This window comes from Myotis myotis, unplaced genomic scaffold, assembly GCF_014108235.1.
Source record: "Myotis myotis isolate mMyoMyo1 unplaced genomic scaffold, mMyoMyo1.p scaffold_m19_p_4, whole genome shotgun sequence".
Classification (NCBI taxonomy): domain Eukaryota; kingdom Metazoa; phylum Chordata; class Mammalia; order Chiroptera; family Vespertilionidae; genus Myotis; species Myotis myotis.
Window position 1 is genome coordinate 80,334,013 of NW_023416346.1, and position 20,990 is coordinate 80,355,002.

Sequence of the window (20,990 nt, forward strand, 5' to 3'; positions counted from 1 at the left end):
TTATGGTTTCCCATCTTACGTTTAAGTCTTTTATTCACTTTGAGTTTATTTTTGTGTATGGTGTAAGTTAATGGTCTAGTTTCATTTTTTTTTTTTGCCTGTATCTGTCCAATTTTCCCAACACCATTTATTGAAGAGACTGTCTTAACTCCATTGTATGCTCTTTTTTCCTTTATCAAATATTAATTGAGCATAATGGCTTTGGTCAATTTTGGGGTTCTCTGTTTGGTTCCATTGGTCTATATGTCTGTTCTTGTGCCAGTTTTGAGAACAGTGCTTTTGTAATACAGCTGGTATCGTGATCCCTCCAACTTTGTTCTTCTTTCTCAGGATTACTGCAGCTATTCAGGGTCTTTTTATTGTCCATTTGAAGTTTTGGAGAGTTTGTTCTAGGTCTGTGAAATAGTCCATTGAAATTTTAATGGGGATTGCATTGAATATATAGATTACTTTGGGTATTATGGACATTTTATTGATGTTGATTCTACCAGTCCATGAACACACTATATTCTTCCATTTGTTTATATCTTCCCCTATCACTTTTTCAACATCCTGTAGTTTTCTGAGTACAGGTCTTTTATGTCCTTAGATAAGTTTATTCCTAGGTGCTAATTTTTTTGTTGCAATGGTAAATGGGATTTTTTGGTTGGTTGGTTTGTTTCTCTTTCTGTGAGTTCATTATTGGTGTATAAAAAAGCCATAGAATTCTGGTTGTTAATTTTGTATTCTGCTACCTTGCCAAATTCATTTATTCTGTTAATTTTTGATGGAGGCTTTAGGTTTCTCTACGTACAATAGCCTGTCATCTGCAAATAATGACACTTTTACTTCTTCTTTTCCAATTTGGATACCTTTTATTTCTTCTTGTCTGATCGCTATGGCTAGCACTTCTAGTACTGTGCTGAACAGGAGTGGTGAAAGTGGGCATCCCTGTCTTGTTCCTGTTCTTAGGGGAAATTGTTTTAGTTTTTACCCTTTAAGTATGATGTTGGCTGACGGTTTGTCCTATAAGGCTTTGATTATGTTGATATATGACTCCTCTATTCCCACTTTCCTGAGAGTTTTTATGAGGAATGGGTGTTGGATATTGTCAAATGGTTTTTATGCATCAATTGATATAATCATGTGATTTTTGTCTCTCAGTTTATGTGATGTATCACGTTTATTGATTTGTGGATATTGTAGCAGCCTTGCATCTCTGGAATAAATCCCACTTGGTCATGGTGTATGATCTTTCTAATGTAATGCTGTATCCGGTTTGCTAGAATTTTGTTGAGGATTTTAGCATCTATGTTCATCAGGGATATTGGCCTGTAATTCTCTTTTATATTAGTGTTTTTATCTGGTTTGGGGTTTAGGGTAATGCTGGCTTCATAGAAAGAGCTTGGAAGTGTGCCTTCCTCCTGAGTTTTTTGGAATAGTCTGAGAAGCATATGTTTTAGTTCTTTGAATGTTTGATAAACCTCCCCTGTGAAGCTGTCCACACCAGGTCTTTTGTTGCTGGAAGTCTTATGATTACTGCTTCAATTTCATCAGTAGTTATTGGCCTATTCAGGTTTTTTTTTTATTCTTCCTAATTGAGTTTTGGAAGCTTGTATTTTTTTGAAAATACGTCCATTTTATCTAGGTTGTCCAGTTCATTGGAGTAGAGTTGTTTGCAGTATTGTTTTACAATCCTTTGTCTGTGGGGTCGGTTGGTACTTCACCTCTTTCATTTCTGATTTTGTTTATTTGGGTCCTCTCTCTTTGTTTCTTGGTGAGCTTGGCTAGAGGTTTATCAATCTTATTTATCCTTTCAACAAACCAGCTCTTGGTTTTATTGATCTTTTGTGTTCTCTTTTTGGTCTCTATATGTCATTTACTTCCACTCTGATCTTTACTATTTCCTTCCTTCTGCTTACTTTGTTGCTCTCTTTATAATTATTTAAGTTGTAGGGTTAGATAATTTATTACCATTTTTTCTTGTTTTATTAGGTAAGCCTGTAATGCTGTGAACTTCCCTCTCAGGACTGCTCTCACTGTTTCCCATAGATTTTGGGTTGTGTTTCATTGTTATTTGTTTCCAGGATGCTTTTTATTTCTTCTTTGATCTCTTTGGTAACCCAATCATTGTTTATTAGCAGGCTATGTAGCCTCTAAGTGTTTGATTTTTTTCATTGTTTTTATTGTAGTTGATTTCAAATATTATGCCATTGTGAACTAGAAGATTCTTGATATGATTTCAATCTTCTCGAATTTGAAGAGACTTTGCCTGTGTCCCAATATGTGGTCTGTCTTTGAAAATGTCCCATATGCACTTGAGCAGAATGTATTTTCTGTAGCTTTGGGGTGAAATGTTCTGAAAATGTCAATTAATCCCATCTAATCTAGTGAGTCATTTAGGATTGCTGTTTCTTTGCTGATTTTTTGTTTACAGGATTTATCCTGTGGTGTCAATGGTGTATTAAAGTCCCCTACTATGATTGTATTGATGTCAATCTCTCCCTTGATATCTTCCAGAAGTTTTTCATGTATTTGGTGCTCCTGTATTTGGTGTATATATGTTTGCCGGAGTTATATCCTCTTGTTGAATTGCTCCCTTTAATATTAGGAAGTGGCCCTTCTTATCTCTTGTTTTGGCCTTCACTTTGAGGTCTATTTTGTCATATATAAGTATTGCTACCCCAGCTTTTTCTTTTCATTTCGATTTGCCTGAAAAATTATTTTCCATCCCTTCACTATCAGTCTATGTGAGTCTTTTGTTCTGAGGTAGGTCTCTTGTAGAGCACATATACAGTACATGGGTCATGCTTTCTTATCCATTCAGCTACTCTATGTGTTTTGATTGGAGCATTTAATCCATTTAATTTTTTTAATCTTTAATTTCTTTATTGATTAAGGTATTACATATGTGACCTCATCCCCCCATAACACCCCCCCACTCATGCTGTCATCCCCCTGTTGTCTGTGTCCATTGGTTGGGCTTATATGCATACATACAAGTCCCGTGGTTGATCTCTCCCCCTTTCCCCAACCCTTCCCTGCCTTCCCTCTCAGGTTTGTGGTCTGGTCAATGCTTCTCTGTCTCTGGATCTGTTTTTGTTCATCAGTTTATGTTGTTCACTATATTCTACAAATGAGTGAGATCATGTGGTATTTATCTTTCTCTGCCTGGCTTATTTCACTTAGCATAATCCTCTCCAGTTCCATCCATGCTGTTGCAAATGACAAGAATTCCTTCTTTTTTACCACAGCATAGTATTCCATTGTGTAGATGTACTACAGTTTTTTAATCCACTCATCTGCTGATGGGCACTTAGGCTGTTTCCAAATCTTAGCTATGGTGAATTGTGCTGCTCTGAACATAGGGGTGCATATATCCTTTGTAATTGGTGTTTCTGGCTTCTTGGGATATATTCCTAGAAGTGGGATCACTGGGTCAAATGGGAGTTCCATTTTTAGTTTTTTGAGGAAACTCCATACTGTTCTTCACAGTGGCTGTACCAGTCTGCATTCCCACAAGCAGTGCAAAAGGGTCCCTTTTTCTCCACATCCTCTCCAACACTTGTTGTTTGTTAATTTGTTGATGATAGCCATTCTGACAGGTGTGAGATGATACAGCATTGTTGTTTTGATTTGCATCTCTCATATAATTAGCTTCCATTTACTTTTAAGGTTATTATTGACTAGAGGCCGGGTGCACGGATTCATGCACCAGTGGGGTCCCTTGGCCTGGCTTGTGGGGTTTGGGCCAAAACCGGCTCTCCGACATCCCCTGAGCAGTCTCAGATTGCAAGAGGGCACAAGCCTGGCTGAGGGACCCCACTGGTGCACGATCAGGGCTGGGAACGGACCGTGGGAGGGCTCCAGGACGTGTCTGGCCCATCTCGCCCAGTCCTGCTGGGGGCCAATTGAGGCCAGGGAGGGACTGTGGGAGGGTTCCAGGGTGTGTCGGCCCTTCTCACCCAGTCCCAATTGGCCAGACCCCAGCAGCAAGCTAACCTACTGGTTGGAGTGTCTGCCCCCTGGTGGTCAGTGTGCATCATAGCAACTGGCCGAACAGTCCAATGGTCAGAGGGACAATTAGCATATTAGGCTTTTATATATATAGATAGATAGGTACTGGCTTGTTGCCATTTTTATTCTTTATGCCTGTGTTCCTCCTTCCCTTTCTCTTTTTTTCTGTTTACAACAGTACCTTTAGCATTTCTTGCATTGCTGCCTTGGTGGTAATAAACTCCCTTAACCTTTTTTTTTGTCTGTGAAGTTCCTGATTTCACCTTCAATTTTGAATGATAGCCTTGCTTGATATAGTATTCTTGGATTCAGTCCCTTGCTTTGCATCACTCTGTATATGCCATTCCATTCCCTTCTGGCCTGATGGTTCCTCTTGATAAATCAATTGATAGTCTAATGGGAGATCCCTTGTTGGTAATTTCTGTCTCTCTCTGGCAGCCTTTTAGATTCTTACTTTGTCATTGATGTTTGCCAATTTAATTATGATGTGTTTTGGTCTCAGCCTTTTGGAATTCATCTTGCTTGGGACTCTGTGTGCTTCTTGGACATGTGTGAATTTTTTCTTCCCAGAATCATGGAAGTTTTCTGTTATTATTTCTTCAAACAGCTTTTCTGTTCCTTGCTCAGTTTTGTCTTCCTCTAGCACCTCTATTATGTGGATGTTGCTTAATTTTGTGTTGTCCCAAAGTCTCCTTAGGCTCTCCTCCTGTTTTTTATGTGTGTTTTTTTCCAATTGCTGCTCTGCTTGGGTGTTTTCTACCTTGTCTTCTAACTTGCTGATGTGGCTCTCAGCTTCTTCTAGTCTACTGTTGATACTTTGCATTGTGTTCTTTATTGCAGCCATGCCATTCTTCATTTCCTCTTGATTCTTCTTCATTTTCCATTGATTATTACACATGTTGAATTTGTCTTCAATCCTTTTTAGTGTCCTAATAACCATTTCTCTGAATTCTTTCTCTGACAAATTGCTTGCCTCCATTTTGTTTATGTTCTTTTCTGGTGATTCCTTCCTTTCTTTTGTATGATGGTCGTTTCTTTGTCTCCCCATTTTGCTGTTCCAAATTGGTTGTTTCTATGTGTTAGATCAAATTTCTATGTCACCTATATTTTTTTGAGTTTGTTTTATATAGTAGATGGTTTGTGGGACCCAGTGGTGCAATCTCTCAGGTCTTCTGGGCTGGGTATTCTAGGGATGTGTCCTACTTGGGGTATTTGGGTTCTTTTAATGTAGTTGGGTCTTGAGTGTTAGTGTCCTGTTCGTGGATGGAGTCTCCTCTCAGGGTTTCTAGTTATGTGGCTCATTCTCTACCACAAGTACAAGAAACAACTTGACAAGACACAACACAAAGGCAACAAAACACAAATCTACTCATGACACTGATAACCCCAACAAAAGTGACCACCAGAGAAAGCAGAATTAGGATGGAGAAAAGAGAGCAAAAAATGATATTGGGAAAAGGAAAAAAGGCAAGAGAGAAAAGAAAAATAAGAAAAAAGGATATATATATATATATATATATATATATATATATATAGAGAGAGAGAGAGAGAGAGAGAGAGAGAGAGAGAGAGAGAGAGAGAGAGAGAGATAGAGAGAGAGAGAGAGAGAGAGAACCATAAAACAAACAAATAACAGGTGTACTGGTTAATAATGATTTTTTTCAATAGATGAAGTTACACATAAGTTGATATATATGCGATTTGATATATATGCTGTTTTGTTGTACTGACAGCAAGCTTCAAAACTTCATATGTCAAATTTGCTGAAGGTGTTAACATCATAGATATTTTTATGCTTAAAATGTCGAATTTCATGCCAAAAAAAGAGCATTTGCAGGAAGTTTTATTACTTTATTTTGAAGAAAAAGTTATCGTATACTTTGGGAAGCTTATGGTGAACATGCTCCATCTCAAGATACTTGTGAATGCTGGTTTAAATGCCTTAAAAGTGATGATTTTGATGTGAAAGACAACTGAAAAAGGTCAACTGAAAAAGTTTGAAGACCAACAATTACAAGCATTATTGGATGAAGATGCGTGTCAAACTCAAAAACAACTTGCAGAAAGATTAAACATTGCTCAGCAAACAATTTCCGATCGTTTACAAGCAATGGGAAAGATTTTTAAAGGAAGGAAAATGGGTGCCACATCAACTGAACAAAAGACAAATGGAAAGCCGAAAAGTCATCAGTAAAATGTTGCTTCAATGGCATGAAAGAGTCTTTTTTGCATCGAATTGTGACTGGTGATGAAAAGTGGATTTATTTTGAGGATCCCAAATGCACAAAATCATGGGTTGATCCAGGTCAACCATCAACATCGACTGCAAGGCCAAATCGCTTCGGAAAGAAGACAATGCTCTGCGTTTGGTGGGATCAGGAAGGTGTGGTGTATTATAAGCGTCCAAAACCAGGTGAAATCATTAATTCTGATTGCTACCACTACAAATAATCAATTTGAACCATGCTTTGATCATGAAACGACCAGAATGTGCCAGAAGACACGGCAAAGTAATTTTGCTCCATGAAAATGCACCATCACACACTTCAAAACCAGTTAAAGACACGTTAAAAGATCTTGCCTGGGAAGTATTCACCAGACCTTGTACCACTTGTTCCAATCAATGGCACATGCACTTTCTGAGAAGCAAGCACTTCAAAGCGTACAAAGAAGTGGAAAATTGGGTCTCTGAATGGTTTGCCTCAAAACAAAAAAAGTTCTATTGGGAGGTATCCACAAATTACCTAAAAATGGGGAAATATGTAGCTAGCGATGGACATTACTTTGAATAAAGAACTTTTGATGTTTCTCTTGAAATTATTGTGTTTTCTTTGATTACAAAATCCGCATTAGTAACTGGTACACCTGGTAAACCAAAAAATGCAAACAACAAACACCCTGAAAAAGAGGACAGAATCTATAGAGACAGGTTTTATATACAGAAAGTAAGGTTAAGGAATTGAATGAATAGGGGAAGGACCATGGTTCAATATAGAGGAGGTTGAAAGAGGATGAGTGGATAAGAGGAAAAAACCCCAAAATAATCAACAAATAATCAACAAATAAATTTTTTAATTTATCTATTTATTCATCTATTTTTGGAAAAGGAGAATAGAGGAGAGTGTAGATAGGCTTGAGTTTAGTCAGTGAAACTAATTAACCCTTTGCGGTCATTTGTCTACTCTCAGCCACCACAGCAAGGAACCCTACGAATGTTAACTCTATTCATTCATGTGTCAGTTCATAATTTCTCTGAAAGCTCTTAAGTATCTAAGCGACCTTGTCACGAACCAAAACATTGCCCTGACAAATCGGAGATATCGAAACTCAATATAAACAAACGCGGTCATTCCACACTTGCCATGCAAAACACAGTGGTGAGTCAGTCGCCTTTTGAGAGTGAAGAAATCGACAAGCTTCGGAGATACTTCGCAGAATTTCAAATAAAGCTTTACAAATTACGTTTAACTGTAATTAGGCATTCTCACTTGTTAAGATATTTCAAAATAATACTCCAAAATGGCAAAAAGAAAGTTACCGAAAGAAGTGTACTGCGAATCTGAAAGTAACGATGAAGAGTTTTATTTTGGCACCTTGAATACTGACTCTGACATAGAAAGTGATAACGTTTGTAGTGATTCTACTAGTAGTGACGTAGTTCCAAAAAAGAATTAATAAATCTTGTTTATCCTTCATAATCTTGCAAGTTATGTATCACTGCTCTTTCAATGGAAATTAATTCCGACCAGTACGACACCCATGTCCAAATTTAATACGACCACAAAGGGTTAAATGATTAGAAGAAGAGAGCAAGAGCAGAAAGGAAAAACAAAAGCACAAAAAATGGCTAGTGAAGAAAGAGAATAGAGAAGGGTGCATGGACTTGGAGCAGGGGAGAGGCAATTAAATATATGAGTAAGCCAGCAGACTACAGTAATAACACATCAATAAAGTAGATAAAGAACATCAATTTTTAATAAGGTGTAAAAAGAGAAAAACTAAAGTGTGGACAGGAGAAGAGAAACAGACGAAAAAGGGAGAATTGGGGATGTAAAGGGTGGGAAAAAAGGTAAAATAAGATAAAATAAAATAATGATAAATACTAAAAATAGAATGAAGAAATATACAATAATAAAAGATAAAGAACACAAAAACAAATAAAATTTTAAATAGAGGATAAAAAATAAAAAAGTAAAGTGTTGTTCTCTTCAGCTGAGTTTTAATGCCCCATGGGGGCTGGTTTACCATCCCTCTCTACTGTTCTGTCTGCCACTTCTGTTTCCTGTTATGTATTCAGCACCATGTTGAAGTTCTAAGTGATCCACCACTCCTCTGTGTTTGTCTCCACAGCATTGGTTGCAAGCAGGCTGGACCTATCTGCCTGCTTTTCCTGTCTTCCTGTTGTCAGTCTTAATCATTCAAGTGTCTGTGTCTGACAAGGGCTTTAGGTGGGGGTGTTGCTGTATTGGTTTCCTGACGAACAGCCCCTCAACTCAGTCCCTGAAGGTTCCTTGGAGCTATTCAGAGACTTTATTTCCTCAGCAAAGCTCAAGGCTGGGTGTGGCTGCACTAGCTGCCCTGAGGTGGCTGGGAGGGGCTGACTCTTCTGGAGAAAATTAGCTGCTTAGGTTTGGAAGGTCTGGAATGTCTCAGTGCCATATTCCAGTTCACCTCTCCCTGTCCTGCTCTCCTCCACAGCCTCTCCCCAGCCTCAACAAAACTGCACCTCCACCTCCACTGCAGCCTCGGTGAGTGTTTGTAATTGAAAGGTCCTATGAATTGAATTTAGCGAATAAAAGCAAAGGCAAAACAGAAGCAAAACAGCTGTACCACTGTGAGTTTCTTCTCCCCTTGCTTCCCCCCCCCACCCCCCCACCCCAGCACTGCACAGCACAGCTTGGGCAGCTCTTCTGACTGCTTTTCTGGGCGCAGCCACTCATGGCTCTGAACTTAGATCTAGATTCCCTGTCTGCCAGAAGCCTTGTGGACCTCCCTTGCACAGTCAGGTGTCAGGCATGTCCCCAAGGGACACGTACTTGGTGCAGCACATCTTCCTTCTGACCCTGTCATCCTGATGGTCACGCCTCTCTCTCTCTCTCCCTCTCTCTCTCTCCCTCCCTCCTCCCTCCCTCCCTCCCTCCCTCCCTCTCTCCCTCTCTCTCTCTCTCTCTCTCTCTCTCTCTCTCTCTCTCTCTCTCTCTCTCTCTTTCTCTCTCCCTCTCTCCCTCTCTCCCTCTCTCCCCCTCTCTCTCCCTCTCCAGCCCAGATCCCTGATCCTACTGTTCTCCAGCCATCTTCATCCCTTTCAGCCTGTAGATTGTCTCACCAGCTGTGTCTAATTCTCCAATTCTGGGTAGATGTTATTCAATTTAGTTGTTCCCTCTATCTGCTCCGCGTGAGAAGGTGCAGAACATGTCTGCCTATTCAGCCACCATTTTTTGTCTGTCTCATCCTTTTTTATGGTTTCTATGTCTTTTTCATGCTATTGAGCATCATTATAACAATTACTTTGAACTCTATATCTGATAAATTGCTTGTCTTCATTTCATTTAGCTCTTTTTCTAGAAATTTCTTTTGTTCTTTCATGTGGGGCCTGTTTCTTTGTCTCCCCATTTTGGATAACTTTGTGTGTGTTTCTGTGAATTAGATATGTCTGCTGTGACTCCCAGTCTTTGTGGAATGGCCTTATGTAGTAGGTGTCTTGTGGGTTCTAGTAGTGCACTCTAATTGATCACCTGAGCTGGGTTTGGGTTATGTAGGCCCCCCTGTTGTAATTGATTCTTGATTCCTATTGGCCCATGCATTTGTGAGATCGATCCTCAGCCTGGCTTAGTATGGGGCTAAACCCAGACCGTGGCTTACGAGCTGCTGTGCAGGTGCTAACCACGCAAAACGGAATTGGCCTCAGCAGTTTTTTGTGCCTGTCAAGATCTCCCTTTAGATATGCTGCTTGTGAAGCTTATTGGATCCTGCTCTGTTGTTGTCTGAAGCTAGCCACTGGGTGTGTTGGTTCTGGGCCTCTTGGGAGGGACTCTGGTGCAGGCCAATATAAGACACTGGCTATGTCTAGCCCTCGGCAACCATTCTTGATGTGGCTTCTGTAAATCCTTGATTATTAGACTTCTCCAGCTAGTGTTCAGTTGGTTATTCAGGATGATTATTGTATAATTTAGTTCATTTTTGGTTTGTTCGCGTGTGGTTACCATTAGGTTTATGCAAAATAAATTTTATATATACAGTAGTACATTTTCTTGTGAATACATCTTATCTCCATTCCCCTTTGCAAATTCAGACATCCCCCTCCTTTTATATTTTTGTTGTCACAACTTATTCCTATTTATGCTGTGAGTTCATTTTCAAATTGTAGTAGATATTGCCTTTTCTTTTTAATGTTTTTTTTTTTACTTCCTTGCACCTTTATGTTATATTTAAGTGTATAATACCCTGTTCTGAAAGAGGGTTACAACAGTCTGTTTCTGTCTGTCTGTTAGTCATCTTACTCATAGTTTTGTATCCTTTTGTCTTTTTGTTTAAGGCATAAGTATTTATGAGTATTTTCTGTAATGGAGGTCTTGTGGTGGTAAATTCCTTCAGCTTCTGTATGTCTGGAAAAGTCTTTATTTATCCTTCATATCTAAATGATATATTATTCTTGGCTTGTAATTTCTCTCTTTCAATAGTTTGAATATTTGATTCCACTATCTCCTAGCTTGTAGAGTTTCTGCTGAAAAATTTGATGATGATCTAATGGGATATTTTTAATATGTTACTGTCTTCTGTTCCCAGATTGCTTTGAGAATTCTTTTTCTGTCATTAATTTTTGACAGTTTTAATATAATGTGCCTTGGAGGAAGTCTTTTAGGATTGAGATAATTGGGTAATCTGTTTGCTTCTTGGATTTGAGGATCCAGTTCTTTCCATAGGTTTAGGAAGTTTCCATCAACGATTTCTTTCAATAGGCTCTCTTTTTCCTTCACCCTCTCTTTTCATTCTAGAATACTCATTATTCTTTTGTAATAATTTTACTTATTAAATTGATTGGGGTGACATTGGTTAACATGAATATATAGGTTTCATGTATGGATTTCTATGTTACAAGATCTGTATATTGCAGTGTGTGCCCACCACCCAAAGTCAAATCTTCTCCTGTCACCTCATATTAGATCTCCCTTCTTCCCCCACCCCCTTCCCTCTGGCAACCACCACTCTGCTGTTTGTGTTCATAAGTTATAGTTTTATATCCCACATATGAGTGAAGTCATATGGTTCTTAGCTTTTTCTGTCTGACTTATTTCACTTAGCATAATGTTCTCAAGGTCCATCCATGTTGTCGCAAATGGCACTATTTCATCCTTCTTATGGTGAGTACTATTCCATTGTGTATATGCACCACATCTTCTTTATCCAGTCCTCTATTGCAGGACACTTTGGTTGTCTCCATGTCTTGGCCACCATGATGCATATGAATGTAGGGGTGCATATATCTTTGTGAGTACATGATTTTGAGTTGTTCGGGTATATAACCAGGAGAGGGTTTGCTGGGTTGTATGGTAGATCTACTCTTAATTTTTTGAGGAATCACCCATTAGGGATGTACCAGTCTACATTACCACCAGCAGTGAATGAGGGTTCCCTTTTTTTCCCCACAACCTCTCTAACACTTGTTATTGCTTGTCTTGTTGATAATGGCCACTCTAGCAGGTGGTATCTCATTGTACTTTTGATTTGCATTGCAAGTCAGATAGTTGTCATAGAGTTATTTCGTGTGTTTTTTTTAAACAACTCTCAAGTCTCTCTCTTTTCCCCTCTGCATTGTTTTTAGATTTCTATCTTCGATATCACTAATTCTTTCCCCCATCTGGTTAGGTTTACTTCCTACGCTTACTAGTTTATTCTTCATTTCTTTTATTTAGTTCTTCATCTCCAGAATTTCTGTTTGGTTCATTGTTAAGTTTTCTGTCTTTTTGGTAAAGTACTCCTTTTGATCATTGCATTTTATTTCTGAATTCATTAAACTATTTGTGTTTTCTTGTAAGTCATTGAGTTTTTTCAGAACTGCACTCTTGAATGCTCTATCATGTTAATTACATATTTCCATGTCTTTAAGTTTATTTTCTGGAGATTTTAAACACTTTTTCTTTCTGAGCTGCCTCATTGCCTTGCTTAATCATGGAATTTGATGGATTATTTCTCTGCTAGGCATATATGAAAATGAAATCTCTCTCTTTTTTAATTTAAAGAGTGGCATCTCTATTTAGTAGGTTGATAGGAAGTTTTTCTTTTGTTTTCCAGTAGGTGGCTCTGAAGTGCAAGTTTCTTAGTTTCTCTTGCACTGCTCTAGCTCTTGGATCCTTGCAGAGAGTGAAAAATACCTTGTATTCCCTGGGGAGGTGGGTGTCTCCTCTGTGATCAGGTCACTGTGGTCTCAGGGCACCACTCCTGTGGGGGAATGTTGTGGGCAATGGGTTTCTGAGCCTGTGAAATCCCAGCACTGTCCCCTGCAACCACTCTTCCAGCAGTGCAGCCACAATGGGTACAAGTGGGATGAGCTGGGAGAGGCCAGCTGGTTTATTTGTGGCTTTGTTCTCCTCTTAGTAATGGCAATTGCCAGACCTCAGCTTCTTCACCCCTGTCACTCAGATTTACAGTACACACACACACACACACACACACACACACACACACACACAAATATTTCTGCCTCTCCAGTTCTCAGGGCTGCAGATAATGTGCTCTGTAGCCCGACACTGACTTTACCACTTCTTCTGGGGCCTGCTGCTTGCTCTAGGAGGGTTAAGGTAGGGGAGCTGTGGGAAGGTAAGGGGAGGGAGCCAGACTCTCTGGCTTTGTTTTTGTGCCTGGAAATGGCAGCCGCCAGACAACTGCGGCCTTACCTCTGTCTCTGCCCAGGTCACTGGGATCATCCACAGTGCCTACTGCCCACCTCTGCAGGAATGCTCACAGTATTTCTCTGCTCATCTGGGCTGAAGAGAGTGCCAGTGGCCACCTGACTCCTCCCCTCTCCCAAGACCCACAGCAAGCTCCCAGCTACATCTAGGGCACCTGTCTCTGCTCTTCTTCCTTCCCTCCTCCCATGCTCACTCCAACTCACCTACCCTCAGATGTTTTAATGCACAGATCTCTCAGATGTGTTTATGTCTAGAATAGGGAATCCTTTGTTCAATTATAGCTGTTCAAATTGTAAGTATAAGGGGAACCTCTCACACTACCATTTCTCTGATGTCACTCTCCAAGTTTGCTGTTATAGAAATACTATTTCTTTAACACATTAAAAGTCTTGAAAATTCAGTTTACTTATTTTCTGGAAATTTTAGGAATATCTTGTTTATTTAAACACTTACTTTCTGTAAATCAATAAGAATTGAGCTCCATTAATTTAAGAAAATATTAGGAAATTATTACACACAATAGCCTCTCCGAATTCCAGTTATCATCATCATCATTATTATTATTCAGGCTATTGCCACAAGGAGAATGTTCATTAATGAGGAACATCTCAAAGAAAAGGAAAGGACCCAAGAGTTTTATAGAAGCAGGTAAACTAGGGAGTCATCCATGAGTCTTATAGAAGTCATGAGGAAGCATAAAGATGGTTCTTCCTATGGAATATGCAAGGGCAACGTGGTCCTTTGCAGTTAACTATTTCTCAGAACACTAAAGCGGGGGTGAGGGATAGGAGTCTTAACCACTGCTTATTTCTAGTTGCATGATTTTTAGATTTCTAGAAGGCTCATAAAAGTTTAATACTGTAATGAGATGACTCTGCTTTGTCAATTTTGTCTATAGAATTTCTCTGTATTCTTCTTTATATGCCATATTATTTCTGCTAGCCTTTTTTGTTTTGTTTTGTTTTTCTGTGCTTATGACTTATCTCCATAATTTAATTGTAAGTTCTCTGAGGGAAGGAAGTATGTCATGTATTGTTTTCTGTTTCTCCTCCTCTTCATCTCCCTCCTCTTTTTGCCTAACACTTAATATTCCATTCCACCTACCCAAAAGTTATTCATGTTCAGCAGGAAGATAAATTATTTCTTTTTTTTGATGTGCTATTACATTAGACTTATAAGATATAAGTTTTCAGAATTGGAAAATAGCATCCAAGAACTTTCAAAGTCACATACTAGTAGTTAACTCTTACTTACCAAAAATTCACAGATGAACAAATGTTTTTCTCTAATTGGTTTCTTCCTGGTTTCACACATATGGCCAAGCTATTATTTTGGTAGATGACCACTGAGTTCATCTTTATGTGCAAAATCAATGTCTAATGATATTTTTAACAACCTCCTGCTCACCAATATACCTGTCTCATTGATTCAGCCTGTGAACCACAGCATTGTTCAAAATATGAAACATTATACTAGAAGAGATTTCATGAAGTTTATGCATTGTGTAGACGTTGGAAAGATCTTGCAATCTCATAATAATAAAGATTCCATTTTTAATGATGCTCACGCCTAGAATTTCATTTCAAGTAAAATATATGAGAAATTAGGAAAAAAGGGGGCTGGATATTTGAAGCCACTGGAAGCAAAATAAACTGAAGCGTTTAGTACAAGGCCCTGAAAATAAATTATAATAATCTTTTGATAATAAAAAATGTTCTTTTATATCTACTCAAAAAGGCTTAATAGAAGCATAATAAAAGAGTAGATTAATGTTTACAAGAGGGTAAAGTAACACAGTATCACAAATAGCAAAAACATTAAAAGACGCCAGTATTGTAAATGAAGACAATTTTAGTGAAGGACACAAAATAACTTTAGAAGAGGCTGCTTCAGTCTGCATTGTAATAATTACATTTACAGAAAGGTAACCACATTATGCTGCCCAGGAGATTATACACTTATACATTCTACACTTCGCTTTTATGATCAACAAGTGCCAAACCTTACTAAAAAAAACACAAAACTTTAGGTTATGTCATAGGGTCAGTACAGAGAATCCAATCTCCAACATCTTCTACATCTGGCTGAGCAAGATTGTCTTTAAGGCCACCTCTAGATTCTAGCTTTCTTAAAGTCCTGTAAGTGATAATCAGTGTTCATTATGATGACTCCATGGTACTACCATTTTTTAATGATTGTTGAATAATTGGAGAAGGGTTCTGTTTTGTTAAATATAGTTATAACATTCTAATTCTTTGAAAATCTGGGAATCGAAATGTAAAATGTTACCAATCAACCTGAATATTTAGTTTACCAAAACACTTAATTCCTTGATCATTCTGAGGCATTTACTGTACAATCTTTGTAGGTAGATTTTTGTTTTTCTAAAAAGAAGGGGGAATTGTAAGGGAATAGAGCTCAGGGGTTAGATCCTTGGCATTAAAGACTCCCTTGGATTGCTTTTGGCTGTTGGCTATAGCAATTTATTTTCTTGCAGAGATGAAGCATCTGGTTTTTGTTATCTCAATGATGTTGTCCTGGGAATATTACGATTGCGACGAAAATTTGACCGTATTCTCTATGTGGATTTGGATCTGCACCATGGAGATGGTAAGCCCTTCACTTTCAAGGGTGCTTTGCTGCTAGGACAACAGGTTTTTATCAGTAAAGGTGCTTCCAAGCGGCTGGTAAAAGGAGAAATGCCTGTTGCAATTAAAAGTTTCCTAATTGAGAATACGAAAATAGGTGGAGATTCTTCTAACTGGTTCAATTCCTCCTTTGCTGATGAAGCTGCTGCTTTAAAATCCCAGGTTCCTGTAATTTCTCCTCTCCTTTCCTCTCTTCCAGTAGCAAAGCTCTCCAATAGAGAATGATAAGAAGTGAGAATCTTACCTAGTGTTTACTCCAGTACACAGTAACCTCCCTTAGGTCTCTTTCTTATGTTCTTAGTGAAATCTGCAGCTAGAACTGACAGTCTTGATACTTCTCTCAAGGTCAGAATGGGTACATGATGAAATATCATTGTGAATTTTTCACCAATAGAGATACCAACTTACATAACAGTCAAAATCTGTCCCACTGTTTTTGTATTGCTAAAATATTTAGTCCTGTGCAAACAAACCTAAGGCATCTTCTGTAACTTTTAATAGCATCAGAATCATTAACAATTTGCCTTAAGTTCATTAATTTCTTCTTAGAAGACTTCACTGAAAGGATGCATCCAGCCCTCCTCTGAACTTCCCATCTACAATGTGGAGCTTCAGTGAGTTACCCACATTCTGTTTCTTTAACAAATCCTGTGGGTGGCACATATTTCCATTGATCTAGGAACACTTACTCAGTAAAATCAGTTAAAGGTGTTCCCTCCCCTCTCCCACATCAAGAATTGCTACTTCCTGGCTGGGGAGGGTTGGGGGAGGGGGGATAAGAGATCAATCAAAGGACTTATATGCATGCATATAAGCATAACCAATGGACACAAGACACTGGGGGGGGGCGGGGTAAGGGCATGTGCCGGGGGAAGGTCAATGGGGAAAAAAAGGAGACATATGTACTACTATTTGTAATACTTTAAACAAGAAAATAAAATTTTTTTTTTTTTTCCTTTTTTTGCTTTTTTTATTGATTAAGTTATTTTTTTTTTTATTGCTTAAAGTATTACAAAGGGTATTACATATGTGTCCATTTTATCCCCCCGCCCTAGACAGTCCCCTAGCCTCCCCTATCCCCCAATGTCTTATGTCCACTGGTTATGCTTCTATGCATGCATACAAGTCCTTTAGTTGATCTCTTACCCCCCTACCTCCTGCCCCGCAACCCTCCCCGGCCTTCCTGCTGCAGTTTGACAATCTGTTTGAGGCAGCTCTGCCTCTGTATCTATTATTGTTCAAAAGTTTATAATGGTCTCTATTATCCATGAATGAGTGAGATCATGTACCTGTTTCTAGGGATTTTATGAGACAAACTAACATAATTAAGACAAGTGAGGGAAAAAATAATATATGACAGAGACTAGGGTCAACTTTGCTGCCAAAATAGATAAAGAAGGAAGAAATTGTCAGGGGAAACCTCCCCAGGGAATTCACCTAGATGGATGCTACCATGAGATGATGACAGAAAATTAAAGGTAACTGAGAGAAGGGTTAAAACAATCAGGGTACTACTTTGACAGCAATGTCTACTGAATATCTGAACACTCAGCCAATGCAAAACACAGCCTTGCTAAAAAACCTTCAGAGGCTCCTTATCACCTATAACAAGGGTGACATTTGGCCCATGGATTGTTTTTGTTTGACCAGCAAGCTAAGAATGATTTTTTAAATATATTTTTACAAGGTTGTTAAGGGGAGGGAGGGAAATGCAATAGAGACCATGTAGTTTGGAAAGCCTAAAATATTTACCATGTAGCCACTTGGTTTACTAACCCTTGGCCTATAGCAATGGTTCTCAAACTCAAAAGTATATCAAGATGACCTGGGGGAAGCTTGTGTTAAAATGCAGACTCCTGGACCATATCCACCAAATATTTAGATTTAATAGGCCTGGTATAGAATCTGGGAATCCACATTTTAACAACACCCCAGTTGTTCCACAGGCCACACTTTGAAAAACAGTGGTCTTCATGGCTAAGTCCACACTCTTTACCCTGTCTTTTGAGGCCTGCCTCAAAGAGGCCTCACCTCTTCTGTCCAGCCTTCTCTCTCACAAGTTGTGCAGGCTTCTCTACTCAATGATCACCAAACATCTCACTGTGCCCACCTCCCTGATTTGGCATCACTTTTTCTAACTTAGCTTTGTTTTCTCCTCCCCTTTTGCATCTCCAAGTTCTACCTAGAAGTTCAAGTTCCAAGAGTATCAGATTTGCCTTGAACACTCCAGCTCAAGTGTTCTCTCCCCTACTCAACTGTATTGTTTATATTACTGATTTGATATTTAATTATATATTGTCTTATACTGTTAATTTTGTAAGCTGTCTGTCTTCTCATGTAGAAACCTTTAGTTTATCCAAAACAGAGATTAAGTTGTTTACGTCTTTCTGTCCTCAACAATGGCTTGAACAAACAGAACTATGCATATGTTATAGTAGAGGTTCAGTAAAATATTTGTTGAATGAATGAATGATTATGAAATTCAAACTATTAGTATCAGAGTTTAAGAATAGCATCAACTCTGTTGAACCATGTAAGAATTACTGTCACCTGAAACCATTTTTTTCCATTTGCAGTGTTATTTCTACACCATTTAGAGTTTCCTGTTTTAGCCAACTTTTATGGTGTGTTTCATTTCAGTTTATTTCCCCTCTTCAGCACCTCCTTTCCAGTGACCCCTGCCCCACCTCCAAATTCTTACACATTCAGTTTATTTTAAATCTCCCATGATTCTATAACTAGCATTTTGTGGTGGCTTCACTAGTACTCATACCTGTCCTTACTTTCTTTCTTCTACCTACCATTCTTCTTCACACCAAGCCCTATACCCACCACCTAGCTGCCTGTGCGAAGTAGAATTTTCTAACAATTTCTAATGGCATTTTCTGTGAGAAGTAATACAAATAGGTACTAAGTATAAGAAAAGGTGCTCCAGACCCTAATACTCAGAAAAATGCAAATTAGAACAAGACCATTATATTTGCCTAAGATTAAAAAGAATAATAACATCCAGTGCTAGTCAGAGTGTGAAAAATAGAAACTCTCTGACCCCGTTGACAGAAGTGTAAATTGGTATCACCTTTCTGGATGGATAAATAATTGGAATTTTCTGGAAGTATAAATACTTATACTTCAATTTATAAGTTAAAATACTAATTTATTTTATTTTGTTTTGTTTACTTAAAGCTTAGTGCCTGGAGCCTTTAACTGGTTTTAACTGCTTCCCTAGGGCAAAACATAAGGCTTGGGAAACTCAAACATAATTGTGATATACAAATAGAGTTTCTTTTTTTTTAAAGTCACTGTCAACCTCTAATGAAGACTGAATGCATTAAGTAAGCACAGAGACAATTTCTTTATTTGAAGTATAAAAGAGTATAGGGCAAAAATTTGCTAATAATAGTCCTTCCATTTTACAGAGGGATTATCTCACAATATGTGATTCAGGGAGGAAAGGTGTGGAGGTGGGCAGTGTGTTTATCTGAATAAGTAGTGGCCTTTAAGAGTTGCATCTACTATCTCCCAGGCTTCTATTCATTTTCTTATTCTGTTTAAATGGAAAGGGGAGTCTCTTCCAGAAAAATTTCCCATCTATTTCCAAGCTTCTATTAAGGGACAAGGCCAGGGCTACTTTTAGTCTTCTATGTTTTAGCTACAAATATGTACTGTAAGTTACCTAGTACACACTTTGGGAGAACTGCATTTATAACCAAATCTGTATCATAGAGAGGCAGTTTACAATTGGGTTTTCACTTTATAATGCCTAATGTTTATAGTGGTCACATTTTTTAAAAGGATCGCTGCATTGTACTTATTTTGTACTAAATCCTTAATAATTTAACCAGAACCACTGAAACATAACATAAAATTTCCATGATGGTCCCAGTTTCCTCAATTCAGCTCAGTAGATAATGCCTCAAGTCTGGGCTCAAGCCCTTACCCACTATATATATATATATATATATATATATATATCCCCTATCTAATAATAGACAAACATGGTAATTAACCATAACTTCGCTACCCTTTCCATTGGCTAATCAGGGTGATATGCAAATTAACTGCCAACCAAGATGGCGGCCGGCAGCCAGGCAGCTGAAGCGAGCAGGAGGCTTGCTTACTCCAGTGATGGAGGAAGCCAACGTTCCCTGCCTGCCGCTGCCGGCCTCTGAGCTGCAGTCTAAGAAACAATGTTGCAATTATAGAAGCTAAACAAGCTCCAGATCCCTGCTTTCAGCCAGCTTTGGCCTCAGAGCTTAGAGTGTCAGTGATGGCGACAATGTTTCAATTATAGAAGCTAGCTTCAGAGCTAGAGCCAGCTCTCAGCTCCAGTGACAGCTATAGAAGGTAAATAAATCCCAGAATAAAAAAAAAAATTAAAAAAAAAAAAAAAAAACAGAGAAAAAGGAGAGGCTGGGAGCTTCAGTTGCCCACCAGCCTGAAAACGGCCCTCAGCCCCTCACCCAGACTGGCCAGGCACACCAGTGGGGACCCACACCCTGAAGGGTGTGTGACCAGCTGCAAACAGCCATCATCCCCTCATCCCCTCATCCAGGCTGGCCAGGCATCCAAGCGGGAACCCCACCCTGATCTGGGACACCCTTCAGGGCAAACCAGCCAGCCCCCACCCGTGCACCAGGCCTCTATCCTATATAGTAAAAGGGTAATATGAAAACTGACCCTAACAGCAGAATGACTGGGAATGACTGGTCACTATGACACACACTGATCACCAGGGGGCAGACGCTCAATGCAGGAGCTGCCCTCTGGTGGTCAGGGCGCTCTCACATGGGAGGAGCTCTGCTCAGCCACAAGCCAGGCTGATGGCTGCCAGTACAGCGGTGGTGGTGGGAGCCTCTCCTGCCTCCTCAGCAGCACTAAGGATGTCTGACTGCAATTTAGGCCTGCTCCCTGCTGGCAAGTGGACATTCCCCAAGGGCTGCCAGGCTGCCAGAGGGATGTCTGATTGCCATCTTAGGCCCAATCCCCTGGGGAGTGGGCCTAAGCCAGCAGGTGGTCATCCCCCAAGGGGTCCCAGACTGTGAGAGGGCACAGGCTGGGCTGAGGGACCCCCCCTCCCCCCGCCCTGAGTGCAAAAATTTTTGTGCACCGGGCCTCTAGTATATATATATGTATAATAGATCTCAGGGAGGAAAGGAGAGGGAGATAGAAATAGAAACATGAACGATGAGAGGGACTCATTGATTGGCTGCCTCCTGCATGCCTCCCCCCCGACTGGGGATCAAGCCCACAATCCAGGCATGTGTCCTTGACTGGATTCGAACCTGGGACCTTTCAGTCTGCAAGCCGACTCTCTATCCACTGAGCCATACCAGCTAGGGCCCTCCCACTTTTTGAACAGGTTGTACAAAAGAGTCTGGACATCCCATTGCTTGGAAAAGGGAAGTCCAATTATAATTTACCATGAATTTGAAAA

The 20,990-nt window shown here is 39.4% G+C and overlaps 1 protein-coding gene across 5 annotated transcripts in view; it reads left to right on the forward strand.

The window, feature by feature from the left end:
- The window catches only part of HDAC8 (histone deacetylase 8), a 438,053-nt gene that overhangs the window by 145,368 nt on the left and 271,695 nt on the right, over nucleotides 1-20,990 (forward strand). For all 5 annotated transcript variants that reach the window (XM_036304601.1, XM_036304604.1, XM_036304602.1 and 2 more), the window contains exon 5: nucleotides 15,403-15,515. In XM_036304601.1, coding sequence (XP_036160494.1) covers nucleotides 15,403-15,515 — 113 coding nt within the window. The remainder of the gene's footprint in view (nucleotides 1-15,402; nucleotides 15,516-20,990) is intronic.